Consider the following 15,263-nt stretch of genomic DNA (forward strand, 5'->3'; position numbering starts at 1 on the left):
TACGGACCCCTACATTATTATGACAAGCAACAAAGTAAAGGAAGGGGGAGATAACTAGGAGGTAAAGCCGGAGTTATTTGTAGTCAATTACGAGGAAAGTACTGAATTAAGTGATTTTACTATACAGTGACATTTGAGCCGCGTCATGAGAAAACCAACATAATGGGTTTGCGACCAGCATGGATCCAGAAGGGCCTGCGCATCCGCGCAGTCTGATCAGGATCCTTGCTGTTCGCTATCTATCATTTTCTCTACTTGTTATAGGGTTTGTAAGCGAATAGCATGAATCCTGATCAGACGGCGCGGATCGGCAGGCTGGTCTGGATCCATGCCGGTCGCAAACCCATTATGTTGGTTTTTTTCATGACAGCGCTTATTTAACATTCATTTCTCACCTTGCGAAACACTTGTTTCCGAGATCAGTCATTATTTATGTATGCAAGGTGGCACGTGCCCTGTAACACAACTACTTCTATCTATGTACACTGTATATAAAAGTGCACACGGTAGATCTCTATAATTTATTATCATGACAATGTCATATAAAAAAGAAAACTTTGTCCTCTTTAACCTACAAATTTAAGTGCCCCAAACTTGTTTTTTTCTAGAAACATTAATGCGAAAACATGACCAGATTGACCTCGTAATAATCATAATGTGTACTGGGCCAAATGTACTTCAAAGATGACTAATTGCTGCCTTATTTGTGGCAAAAAAAAAAATTATCATCAAAAAATAGAAATCATTACGCCAGCGTTTACTTTTCGAAATATAATTCTGTAAAAAGTTCCAAATTTTAATACATTTTCAACATATGATGTATGCAGATATTTAATTATATTTTCTCATGCAGAATTACACATAATGGAGTTGGTTCCTTCCTATGTTTAAAAAAAAAATTTCATCCCAACCATTTATAAAAAGCTTTTATTAAATACCGTTATAAAATTGTTCTTAACCAAAATTGGCAACTGAGCAAATAGCACAATGGTTCGTTGATACTGCTGACTGACGTAGGTTGTGTGTTCGATCCTTAGCTACTTTAAATGAATAACTAGTGTATAATTTGACATCAATGTAAATAAAAGCCTGTGGTAATTTCTTGAACAAACCATCCCAGTTTTATTTGTTTTAAATCATTACTTTAACTAGCACTGTACTGGAATAAGTCAACTGTTTGGGATTTCAGGTATTATATAAATGATACATATAACGAGCCCATATCATATAAATACACAGCTACACTTCTAAATCATAGAAAATATCACCTGAGGTGTGATAAGAAATACAAAGTGTGACACATTTTTCTTTTTTATGCATTTCTTTTCTAAAACAGCATTTAGTATAAATATATATTATATCTGATAGAAATTAACCATTCATTTTGATAAATTATCTAATTAAAATTTAAATGTTGACTTCATAAATATCAAAAGATCCAAGGGAGCAAATTCTAAAATATTGAAAAATTATGCTGTTCACAGTTGTACCCCTTGCATTTCAAAAATTAGTGTTAGAAATGATACTGAAAAAAATGATACATGTACTTTGGCAAGAATGTTACAGTTGGCAGTAAAACAATGGTTGGCAAAAGATAATCTCCAGTTTTTGACAAGATTAATACATTAACAAAATAACTTAACACATTACAGGTGGAATAATTGTCAAATAGCTGGATTTATAAATCAATCTAAACAAAACACCCTCATTAGCTAAAATATTTCACAGCCTTTTTCTCACAATAGTTATCTCAAAAATTATTATCTATTTTTCTTAAAGTCAATTTTGATTACATTAACTTGGGGAAATTTTCAACCAAATTTCTTCCATAAGTATTACACTGTATATTAAACTTACTTAAACTATCTTAAGATAGTAAATGTATTTCTTCAACAGGCATTAACAGTTAAAGGAATATTTCTTTTTGAATTTTCAAGTGATAAAATTAAATCTAAATGCAGAATAATTGAAAAAAGAAAATACGCTGTACCTCCTCAAGCATCTGCTATTTTAAAAATTTCAGCTATTCAAAAAATAAATTCAAAAGTTCTTTAAAAGTCCAAACTTGACCTAAAAATAATCAAAATACTGAATACTTTAGAATGAAAAACATTAATTTAGCTAGTTAATGTTGACAGGTATTTCTTTAAAGAGATCACACATTCACTGACATGGTATGACCTTATAAGCATTTTTTTGATTTGTTTATTAATTTGATTTTTTTCAGGCGAGTAAAACTCCCATCATTTAAATATCAGATCTAGCATCTTCTTCTTCTTTTTTATCTTGTTGTGTGTCAGTATTTTCTGCTGTAGTGTCAGCTTTATCTTCAGGTTTCTCACTAGAAGTATCTTTATTGTCACGTGGTGTAACTTTAGGTGTGGTCTTTGGTGATACTTTATTACTTGATGATTCTTCTGAAATTTACACATGCAATTAATAATTTGAGCCGCGTCATGACAAAACCAACATAATTGGTTTGCGACCATCATGGATCCAGACCAGCCTGGGCATCCGTGCAGTCTGATCAGGATCCATGCTGTTTGCTATCATTTTCTCTACTTGTAATAGGGTTGATTAGCGAACAGCATGGATCCTGGTCAAACTGTGCGGATGCGCAGGCAGGTCTGAATACATGCTGGTTGCAAACCCACTATGTTGGTTTTTTCATGACAAGGCTCATTTTCTAGACCTTTGAGTGTAAAAACTTTATTTCATGAATCAAAATGTGTTGAGTTGAAGGTGCAAACTTGCCTATTTTATAGATCTAATAATCTGATCCTTGTAAAAAATGTCAAAATAGCTTTGAACTAATTGAATCACCTGAGGAACTGTCCATTTATTAGAGTTAGCGTGCATTATTTCATCATATCAACCGCAGGTCAGAAGTGTAAAAATATAGAGGCTCGCACAATATGACTTTATTGAACATGTTCGATAAATTTAGTATTAAATCCACTCATCTGATATTCTCTATAGATTAAATTCCAAAAGAAAAATAAATTTCTATTCCTTGTATGCTAATTAAAAAGAGAATTGTTTCAAATATGTTAATCTACTTTAAACAGAGATTGAAGTATTTAATTCCATACATCATTTGACTTGATATGACATGTTAGCATTCTTTTTTTATTATTATGTGCATATATCACATAAAAATGCACTTAAGAATGCCCTGTCTGTTTAATATGGGAATAATGTAAAGCCTATTAAAGTCATTGATACTTTCACAGAGTTTCATAATTTAGAGATTTACAAGGTGTTGCCCACAAAATTGTATATTCATATTCTGCTATGATGAGCTGCTTTGCCCTTTTTATTTCTGTTATTTCTAACACTGTGTAACACTGTAAATAAAACATGTTGATTCTCTAACTTTACCGCCAAAAGACGACTCAGCTGCCTTCCTCTGTAATTACCAACTGCTGATTTACCTTGAGTCAGGGAAGCTTTTTTTGGTGGAACATACCACACAATATAAAATCACAGCTTGTATACAAAGCCTTCAAGATTTACCCTGTTTATTACCAGTTTCTACAGTTTCTACAGATTAAAGATTTGCCTTGTGTGTTACTAGTTTCTAAAGATTAAAGATTTGCCTTGTTTGTTACAAGATGTACCTTGCTTGTTACCAGTTTCTTCAATTTCAAGATTTACCTTGTTTGTTACCAGTTTCTTCAATTTCAAGATTTACCTTGTTTGTTACCAGTTTCTACAGTTTCAAGATTTACCTTGTTTGTTACCAGTTTCTACAGTTTCAAGATGTACCTTGTTTGTTACCAGTTTCTACAGTTTCAAGATGTACCTTGTTTGTTACCAGTTTCTACAGTTTCAAGATTTACCTTGTTTGTTACCAGTTTCTACAGTTTCAAGATTTACCTTGTTTGTTACCAGTTTCTACAGTTTCAAGATTTACCTTGTTTGTTACCAGTTTCTACAGTTTCAAGATTTACCTTGTTTGTTACCAGTTTCTTTAGTTTCAAGATTTACCTTGTTTATTACCAGTTTCTTTAGTTTCAAGATTTACCTTGTTTGTTACCAGTTTCTACAGTTTCAAGATTTACCTTGTTTGCTACCAAGTTTCCACAGTTTCAAGATTTACCTTGCTTATTACCAGTTTCTTTAGTTTCAAGATTTACCTTGTTTGTTACCAGTTTCCTCAATTTCAAGATTTACCTTGTTTGATACCAGTTTCCTCAATTTCAAAAATCACTTTGCTTGTTACCAGTTTCTACAGTTTTCAAGTTTTACATTGTTTGATAGCAGTTTCTACAGTTTCAAGATTTACCTTGTTTGTTACCAGTTTCTATAGTTTCAGCTGGCTTCTCCTCGGCTACATCATCTGTTTTCTCTGCTGTTTTATCAGCATCAGCAGCATTTTCATTTTCATCTTTATTCTCTGTCTCTTCACGGGCAGGTTGTATACCATCAGCTACAATCTTACTGTTTATTTCATCAATAGCTTTCTTTATGGCAGACTCTGCAGATTTATCTCCTGAAACAGGTAAAGCTAGATATGCTCATTCAGTGTAGAAAACCTGCTTTTGTCATAAAACAAAAAATGTGTCCATAGGACACAGTTGGTCCCAGATTCCACTTTTTTGTCAATCTACTGACTCCAGGTCAAATGTATTTGGACAATAACTCTAGAAATACTGAATAAATCCACAACCAAAACCCATGGTGCATAATACACATGCTGAAACTTACAGGCAGATCCAAGATTTTATTTATCACAGGGAAACACAAAATTTTGACAAAATAATGCACACATTAGACACGGTTTGCATGTTACTAGTTTTCAAGGTTGGCGAGTGTCCTGAGTCAAATTTTTGCTTGATTTTCACTTATCAAAATCCCCCATTCATTTTTTTCTTCTCTATTTTATGGTTTAAACAAAGACATGTACACAATGTTTACCTTGTGATTTTGCTAGCTCTGAAGCTTTTTCAAAGGTTGCTGCTGCTGCTGTTAACTGACCAAGTTTTACTGAAAATATTACAATCAATTATAAATATAAAACTTGTTCAGTCTAAAAAACAATTTTTTAACAAACATTTTTCATTTTCTTCAACTTCATTTTTATGTAAATACTACATATTTGATCTCAAAGAAAAATTACTGTTAGTTTATTTTGGGTTTTACGTCACATCGACACAGTATAGGTCATATTGCGACGTTCCAGCTTTTACTGGTGGAGGAAGACCTCAGGTGCCCTTCTGTGCATTATTTCAGGCACAAACAGGCACCTGAGTAAAACCACCGATGTTCCGTAAGCTAGCTGGATAGCCTCACATGAAAGAATCCAAAGTCCCTGTTGGGATTCGAACCCACAGCGGTGAGGGGCAAGTGGTAAAAATTAATGTAGAAAATCTACTTTATATATATCTTAATAAATAACACAACAGTTAAATTTTATAAAACCATTAACAATAATAGATTGACTTTACAGAAAATATGTTTATGTTTATATTATATTTCATTCTGTAAGTACTTTATTCAAAATTACACAAGTATTATTACTATTAAACAATTATTATCAATTTGTCTGGTTTGAATAAAAGGTAAGACACAACATTAATTAACTTGTATGCTTCTGAATAAAACATACGGGCAATACTTAAGCCTTTACCTGACACTAAATATATTAATGGACTTGTGTATTTTTTAATCTTGGCAAAGTCATATATCATAATTATTTAACGAGAATTTTAAAATAAGTATTGACTGAATTGCAAACACGTAACAGATGGGGCACACATATGCTGGCTGGTCTAGGTCCGCACTGGTGGCATAGGTATTTTTTTGTTTGTTTTGGGTTTTACTTCACATTGACACAGTATAGGTCATATCGCGACATTCCAGCTTTACTGGTGGAGGAAGACGTCAGGTGCCCTTCCGTGCATTATTTCAGGCATAAGTATATTCAGTTGCCACCAACAGGTTTAGGGTACACAATTTTATCCTTCTTTCAGTATTGCTTCATTTAAACCATTACCCAAGAATAATGATAAGTGATCTAACCTTCTGCCTGGGCAGTTAGGACAAGGGCCTGTAACTGCCACATCTGGTCCTCGGCTTCTAGAGCTGCAGTCTCTGACTGTTCACCATTACTCTTAGCCTCGGTATACTTATCAAGTTCCAGATAACAGCGGCCTATCTCGTGGTACAACCACGTGCTCTCCAGCGGTGACTTACTCATAGGTAACTTACGTTCCCATCTGTGTGTAAATACATAAATTAACAAATTATTAAAGTATTTTCAACCCTAACATTACTAAATTTGTATAACTGACTTCCATTCATTATCACTAGCTAAATGTAATATTATTCTTGAAATTTTTCCTGGATATTTAAAGCTGCATGCCTCCAGAAGAACCAAAATATTTTTAGAAACAAACTTGTGAAAAAAAAGTACTGAGCAATAACCTTATATAGTGTAGTTGCCTGTACATGTATATAGTTCAGTCAGGTTACATTTACTGATTGACCTGACTCTAAAAAAATATTTAAGTACAATAAGACAATCAAACTGAATTATAATTAATATCAAATATATATATTTTTTTAAATTGATTCTTTATGTACATAAAATAGATCTTTGTTTGGAACTGAATTTTAAAAGGCTAAATATTTTCAAGGAACACTGCCAGTGAACAAGCAATAAATATAACAGTAAGTTTGACTTACACTTCAATAGCTTTAGCAAATGCTCCCTTTCTGGCATAAACACGGCCAATATTGTCCAAACCTCTAGATACTGCTTCTGTCATATCACTGTAAATATATTTATACATTTATATTAATAAAAAAAAAACACTTGTGTGTAGATCCATATTTTACTGGGGTCCTACATGTTTACCGGACAATCAGTTTACCGGACAAAATCTATTCCAGTCAAATAAGGCTTTATTTTCTTGCTTCAATTAAAAAATCTTCCGGTCTGAATCGTACACACACACTTTCTACTGCAAAGCAAATAACAACAAAACCACTCTCAGGCAAATATTGTTGATTCAGTTCTTTATTTAGTAACATACCCTTTTGTTTACTAGTTATTCCATGACCTGATCATGCAGGGTAATAATCTGTTCTGCGCATTTCCGAAATATTGAGGCCCTTAATCGGTTATTTAACTTATTTTAAATAGATTTTACTTTTAATTCTTCTCAAAGTTTACTCAGGAGACAATATCTTGTTGTTGTCTTCTACAAAGAAATGCAAATTAAAAAACATATAAGGGAACAGGTTACGCACATGGGAGGAAACTCTACATGAAATGTACAAATAATAGACTTTATGGCTTTTACAACATGCCACATGATGATCAAAAGGAAACTGTATGAGAAAGAACAGAATTCCGTTTGAATATCAAAATGTGTCATACTTTTAAAGATCATGAAGAATCAATACGTTAATTGAGTTAATAGTGTTTATTTCAATTACACTCCTAGATTGGCCTCTTTGTAACAAGCATGGCTGCCGTGTCTATTTTAGTGACATACTGGTTTTTTCCAGTATATTAACATAGCCATTCAATAGTCGTAGTTTCCTTGCTTAATTTCAATTTAACACTGCAAAATATTTTGAAACACAATGTCCAGTAAATTGAGTTGTCTGCACGATTTTTTTCCTCTTTTAATGCCCTACTTCAAAAACACATTTCTACAGTCAAAAATTTAACTTTATGTTTGATAAAGGAATGTTTACATATATTAAGAACTCACAATTATTTGGGTAAAATTACATTCTTTTCTATTATTTTAAATAAAAGTTACAACGAAAAAACATCATATTTTGTCTGGTAATATGTAGGATCCCAGTACTTATATTGCTGTATTCATGTAGCAATTATTTTGTTTGACAAAGTTTTTTATTTCCATGTTAACATCACATTCTGTCTAGCATATAGTTAAAAGAATGTTGAGTCATTTGTTACTTTATAAATGTCCAGTTTTTCTAAGGAGACAAAAAGTTAAAAGCTAAAATTAGTGTTTGTTTTCATTGAACTGATTATACATATATATTATCAAATACAAAACTGAAAAAAAAATAACTTTTAGGCTTTGGCACTGATTCAGAAGCATCTTAAAGCAACATTTATATAAGATTTGACAAATGAATTAAAATACTCTTGGGTTACACTGGAGATAAATTACCATATATATTCTATTATTTGTATCTATTGTTTATCTTATTCATAAAAATCATGTTGATAAAGTTTTCAATTGTTTTAATAAATTAAGGCTAATGGAACATCATTTTAATATTTATTAACATGTATGTTTATGTGAGGAAATCACAAAATAAAGGCATTTCAGAGAAAAGATTAATGTATCAATAATGCAAAACACTTTCTTTCACACAAAGCAAATATATGGCAGATATTAAAGCAGGTATTAATTTAAAAAAGTTCATAAAATATGTTAAAGAAAAGAATTAGATGGGGTACAGGTTGCAGGTGGGTGAGATATACTCTACAGTACCAAAAGTAAAATCATAATAATTTTTTTTTCAACACAAGCATCTAGAAGTATAGAGATTTCAAAAATTAAGCAACAGAGAAACAATCATGTGTATATAGACTAACTTTCTCTCTCCGAGGTTTAAGTCTGTCTGGTGACTATCTAGAGCTTTGTCATAAGCTCCCAACTCAAGGTGGGCATTACCAATACAACTATGTATGTTAGCCACAACCTCCACTTTGTTAGGTACGTCATCCTCCGAGAACCCTTGTACAGTAGATAAACATTTCTGCGATCTCTTCAATGCTTCCTGGTAACGACCTTCAACCTGGGCTGAAATTTACAGAAAAATATTACATTGATTAACCTTTAACAAAACTGTCATGCTGTATTAATACCCCTGTTTAGTTTTTTGTGTCAAGTTTTTATTATGTTGGAAGCTATAAGCTTTTTATGAGAAGTTTTGATTAAAAGCTATATGGTTTTTGATACAGTCTGAAATCTGTTCCCTTGAAATACACACAGTCAGCAACCCTTAAATTACAAGTAAATTACAAGTCTGAAGCCCTTAACCACTCGGCTATGCTGCCACAATCCCCCCTGTTTGTTCCCATTGTCTTCATACATTAGTTTTACTATTATGATTGTTTTTTTCTGACTATTGCAAGCTAATAATACATCTTTATATGAAAAGCAGTCTGCATATTAAAAATATCAGTGAGCAAAGAAAGCAAGCCCTATCATCAAATATAAACTTAGATTTTGTACAAACATACCTTGATCAATTCTTTCGAGTTCCTTCAAGATATAATCATTAGGTGAGAGTTTGTGAGAGGCAGATTCACGTTTCCTTCTCTGCATCAGTCGGTCATGTCTGCGTGCATACATTGGTTTCTGTTGTCTCCAGAAATCTGACCGTGTGTCCAGGTATGATAGACCATCATTCACCAATGTAGATATTGTTTTACCCATTTCAGATTTTGGATCTGTAAAAATTTTGTTACGCAAATATCTTTAGGTATCGGTCTCATCCTTAATCAGATGAATTTTTTGTCAAGGATTAGTCCTGTTTTTAATTTGGAAGTCCATTCAATGTTAGAGTTTTCAATATCAAAATACAAAATCAAAGAGTTTATAATATCAAATGCAAAATTATTAAATACAAAATAATCAAATACAAAATTGAAGAGTTTTCAATATCAAGAAAAACAAAGAATGAGTTATCAAAAGTATAAAGCCTGGTTAGACTGCAAGAATATGTGAGCTGGTCTGCCTCTGTGCAGATGGAAAAGGCTGTCACATACAGTTCCAGCAGTTCAAGGAACATTATTCATACAAAACTTAACCTAATTCAAGAACAAACATTTATATGTGAAATACCAATAAACTATACTAATAATATACATTTTCATTAATCACTTTTTTTTTCAGTTCAAATCTAAGCTATACAAGTGTGTGCTGTGGTGTGAAGAATAAAGGGAGACAACTCAGGGTACACTTCCAGATGATATTGTGTATTATTAGTCTCCCTTTTATTTAATATTGAAAGTTTTATCAATTTTAAGTATATTGCATCTTCAATACCTGTTTCTTTGAGGAGTTTTTCTAGATATTGTCTATCACCATACAGTTCACCTAGAAGTTGTTTTATAGTTTTCTCACTGCCTACAGGTACCCGTTGTGTTGTTGATTTATTAAGTTGTTGAGTTGCTTGTCTACCATATGTATTTGTTTTACGTTTGATTTTTTTCTGGAAAATAGAAATAGAAATAAATTTTAGGATTGAGATACCAAGATACTAGTTTTAGTACAGAGAAAGCGAGATACTAGTTTTTTTAATTCAGAGATATCAAGTTTATTTCATGCTTTCCAGTGTTTAATGGTAATATATCAGAAGATTATATTCTGATAAAACACTAGTGAAATTTATAAAATATAATTTTCACTGTAGCCGGACTATATCTGAATGCGAATGAAAAGAATACCATAACTAAATGGAACAAGAGCCATGTCAACATGGCCATCCCCCGCCGAATGTGTTTGCTCATTGGAAGAATGTATATGTAGTAGAGCGGAATAATTCCATTTTAAGAGGTCTTTTGGTAATGAAAACTGATGGCTATAGTGATTACAGATTTGAAACCTATGTGAATACTGATGGCTGAAAATAACAAAGGGCAATTACTGAAAAATAATGCAGGGTAGGTTATCATTCTTGTGTGCTGCATCCCTCCTCAGTAAAATCTATCCACCTATGAAGTTTCAAGTTGATACCTCAAATACTTTTTGAGAAAAAAATTGAATTGAAAAATTAAGTATGAAAAAGAACAAAGGGCAATAACACAACAATTATAAAAGGTAGAGTTATCATTCTTGTGCAGTGCACACCTCCTGAGTGAGATCTATGCACCTATGAAGTTTCATTTTGATATCTCAAAGGCTTTTTGAGTTATGCTTCTGGACAAAATTAATTTTGAAAAATAACAAAGGGCAATAACTCAAAAATAATGCAGGGTAGAGTTATCATTCTTAAGCACTGCACTCCTCCTCAATGAGATCCATCCATCTTTGAAGTTTCAAGTTGATACCTCAAATACTTTTTCAGATAAGCTCTGGACAAAATAGCATGAAAAAAAACAAAGGGCAATAACTCAAAAATTGTATAGGGAAGAGTTATCATTCTTGCGCACAACATTCCTCCTCAATAAGATCTATCCACCTATGACATTTCATGTTGATATCTCAAACACTTTTTGAGTTATGCTCAACTCAGGTGAAAAATTAGGTATGAAAAATAACAAAGGGCAATAACTCAAAAATTATGAAAGGTATAGTTATCATTCTTGTGCACTGCACTCCTCCTCAATGAGATCCATCCACCTATGAAGTTTCAAGTTGATACCTCAAATACTTTTTGAGATAAAGTCTGGACAAAATAGAATGAAAAATAACAAAGGGCAATAACTCAAAAATTATGCAGGGTAGTTATCATTCTTGTGCACTGCACTCCTCCTCAATGAGATCCATCCACCTATGAAGTTTCAAGTTGATACCTCAAATACTTTTTCAGATAAGCTCTGGACAAAATAGCATGAAAAAAAACAAAGGGCAATAACTCAAAAATTGTATAGGGAAGAGTTATCATTCTTGTGCACAACATTCCTCCTCAATAAGATCTATCCATCTATGGCATTTCATGCTGATATCTCAAACACTTTTTGAGTTATGCTCCACTCAGGTGAAAAATTAGGTATGAAAAATAACAAAGGGCAATAACTCAAAAATTATGAAAGGTAGAGTTATCATTCTTGTGCACTGCACACCTCCTGAGTGAGATCTATGCACCTATGAAGTTTCATGTTAATATCTCATAGGCTTTTGGAGTTATGCTCTGGACAAAAATCAATTTTGAAAAATAACAAAGGGCAATAACTCAAAAATCATGCAAGGTAGAGTTATCATTCTTGTGCACTGCACTCCTCCTCAATGAGGTCTATCCACCTATGAAGTTTCAAGTTGATAACTCAAATACTTTTAGAGATATGCTCCGGACAAAAATGTCGGACGGAAGGACGGACGGACGGACGGAGACTATTTCTATATCCTCCGCCGAAATATTTCGGCGGGGGATTATAACAGGCAGAAATAAATGAAGTCATATGTAAGCTTTGCTTCTTTAGGAAAAGAAATTCAATGTCATCATACATCATGTTAAAAAATGTAACAAAATTAGAGAAATTTAACAGAACTATATTTTAAAATTGATGATGTGACGTCATGATGTGATGACGTCATAAAGGAGAATGCGAGACGTTACTCGGTAAAATCAGTAAAAAATACATAAAATCACTTTAAAAGCATGAAATAAAAAGAAAATTTATTTGTTTTACATATAGGGTTGAAAATTTCATTCTTGAACACCAGCTATTCTATTTTCACTCATGGCTATGCCACTCGTAAAAATATTGCATATAGTTTTCACTCAGTGAAATATATTTCAATCTTACATACAAAACAAATAAATATCCTCTATATAAAGGGTTAAAAGGGTAGGTAGCATCAAAATTCAACTTCTTAACAAGAATACCACATTTGGACAAAAATTAATTAATAGGAAAAACTATCAACAGTTTAAGAGACATGCACTGTGCTGGTAGAATAACCTTGCTAATATGGATGCTAATGTTCTAGGGGTATATTTAAAATAATAATTATATTATTGAAATACTATAACTTAAACTTACATCATCAAGTAACTGGTCAAAGTATGACAAATCTCCCTCTGTTGTGAGTTTAACAGTTTCTGGTGCTGTAATTACAAAAACATTATAAATCATTATTTTATACAATAAAACATTGATATAAAATTTGAAGCTTCAATTCTCTGACACTTTGCCAAAAAAAAGTCTAAGGTTTACAATAAAATCTGACCATAAATTCTGAATAAGTAATGTTTTTTCCTTTTTAAAACTTGTACACCATTTAAAGCTTTGTCAACCTTAAATATAGCTTTTTTGTTTCATGGTGTACTTGACAGAATAAAGAGTATGTTCTGTGTTGTATACAAATTTAGTTTATAGCAATTGTTTTAATTTCTTCTGTCACACATGATTTTTGAAATTGAAATAAAATTATCACCTTAAATTTTCAGTTTAAATCACCCCAGTTACTCAATAATTCTACTTTAAAAAAAAATAATGTTTACTCATTACTTTAAAATATTAAGTTCATAATATTGCAATAAAATATAAACATTAAAACTATTAAAGTGTAAAGTTTTGTATTTCTTGTGCATAGAGTTGTGAATCTTATAAATATATAAATCAGGAAAATTTAATGCAAACATTATATAAGGCTGACATGGGAATTAAGGTACAGAAAAAGTCAGAAGAGATACATAGATATTTTTCAACCAGTATTTTCCTATTTAGAAGTCAATTTGTATGAGTAAGAGAGTTTTACCTGTAAAGGAGAAGACAGTGTTAGAGTAAGACAGAAGTATTTACCTTTATTAGAAGATTTCATGTTAGAGACAGAAGGAGGAAAGGTAGAAAGGGAAGGTTTATAGGACAACACTTTATCTAGACTCCAACCAGTTCTCCTGCAAACAACTCGCTGTCGTTTCTTAACAGGAGGTCTAAAGTCAGTTATGTTAGGGAACACTGTCTTGGTAGACTTACAACCAACACTGTTGTCTATAGCTTCCTGTGCTTTCTGGATACCCAGTCTGAATTCTTGTAACTCTGGTCGCAGTTTATGACCTCTATGGTAAAATACAAGTGCCATCTCAAAGTCTCCTTGGTAGTACAATGCCTGTGCTTTTTGGTATATTCCCTGAAATATTTTAATAAAACAATATCTAAAATAAAGATGTTGAAGTTTTTAAGATTTAAATCATTTATACTCTTAACAACAAATTAAAAAACTTAAACAATTAGGGTTGCATATTGCTAGTTTGCAAGACAATACATTTTACGATACAGATCGATCTAGAAGAGCCATACAAAAAATCAGCTTGTGAATCACGTGTATACTGACTACAAAATAAAATAATGAAACAGTAATATTTATCAATCCCGCATTCAATTAATATGAAGGACATGACCCACAGGCTAGTATTTTATGAACTGAAGTTGTGTACGGTAAATACATTTTTTCTGCTTATGATTTGAAATCATTAAGCAGATTTACATTGCTCTTCACAAATATACATTTAACCCTTAACTTGCTAGAATCAAAATTAATTAGCCTCTACCACCAGTACAGAGCGTGCAGTCTAAAAACAAATTTTGTATTTATTACTGAGCTCCCTTAATATTTAAATGGACTGTTCCATAGTCCAAGCAGGGCAAATCTTTTATACAATTTTTTATTACAAGTATAGTAGAAACAAAAGATAATTATATAAATGTACCTTGTGATAATCTTTGTCATCTTCTAGCGAGGCTTCAGCATCACTGAGGGCACTGAGCATATCTCCAAGCTGTAGGTGACATTTTGATCGTGCTACAAGACAATTCTTCTCTCCTGCAGTCAACTCCAGTGCCTTCAAATTAAATAGACAAAAACTGTGTGAAAACAAGAATGGTAGGAAAATGACCATATATAACCTTGTCCCCCTATGTCCCAAATAGATGTGTGTTTTGATTGCTTATTTCAACTGAACGGATCAGCCTTGTATAATTGCAGTTATTAGTAATGTCACTTAAGAAACAAGTTTCTAAACATTAAAAGTTTTGATCAAAATGTTTTATAATAGATCCAAAGACATATCAACACTTAGTGCATTTAGTCAAGAGGCAAGACTGAGAGATTTGTTTAGGATTGTTATGTCTATATTAAAAAGAATAGATGGAAAAAAATGTTTCTCAGTAATTATAGTCATTTTTGGGGGGGGGGCAAAATTAATTTTCAATCCAGCCCTTTAACATTTTCTTTTTTTAAACATGTTGCCTTTTGAATAACATCAAGTTATGAATAAAAGTGTGAAAAACTTAACATTATTTTCTCTTTCAGGTATTTTATCTCTTTTTACATGTATAATATGGTATTTATCCTGGGGGTCTGCATGCGCTGTGGGGAGGTATCTGACTCCCTCGGTACTGGACCTTGGTGTAGCAGTACTCATGCTATCCAGGTTCGTTAGGTTCAATATTCTTTTAGTCTGATGTCGCTGTATTCATTCTTTTATCAATCGTTCATATATTTTCTGTTGTAAAGTATGACAACAAAACAATGAAAATCATCAATATGCATTTAAAGTAGCTTTTAATATTTATTTATGAGTTTATGTTAAAA

The 15,263-nt window shown here is 32.1% G+C and overlaps 1 protein-coding gene across 2 annotated transcripts; it reads right to left on the reverse strand.

The window, feature by feature from the left end:
• Nucleotides 1-1,298: 1,298 nt before the first annotated feature.
• Nucleotides 1,299-14,583, reverse strand: LOC132722862 (outer dynein arm-docking complex subunit 4-like). 2 transcript variants are annotated; one of them, XM_060707446.1, is made up of 11 exons: nt 14,380-14,583; nt 13,646-13,799; nt 12,710-12,774; nt 10,050-10,215; nt 9,242-9,451; nt 8,591-8,798; nt 6,691-6,777; nt 6,025-6,221; nt 4,921-4,989; nt 4,289-4,495; nt 1,299-2,417 (listed from the first exon to the last, which is right to left on the reverse strand). In XM_060707446.1, exons 1-11 carry the CDS (start codon nt 14,566-14,568, stop codon nt 2,248-2,250), a joined length of 1,722 nt encoding a protein of 573 aa, XP_060563429.1. In that variant the 5' UTR covers nt 14,569-14,583; the 3' UTR covers nt 1,299-2,247. The 2 variants fall into 2 exon arrangements, with proteins under 2 accessions (XP_060563429.1, XP_060563428.1); XM_060707445.1 differs by having other exon boundaries at nt 13,472-13,799.
• Between the last annotated feature and the right edge of the window lie 680 nt (nt 14,584-15,263).

Source organism: Ruditapes philippinarum, unplaced genomic scaffold (genome assembly GCF_026571515.1).
Source record: "Ruditapes philippinarum isolate M1 unplaced genomic scaffold, ASM2657151v2 ctg490_1_1_1_1, whole genome shotgun sequence".
Taxonomy (NCBI): domain Eukaryota; kingdom Metazoa; phylum Mollusca; class Bivalvia; order Venerida; family Veneridae; genus Ruditapes; species Ruditapes philippinarum.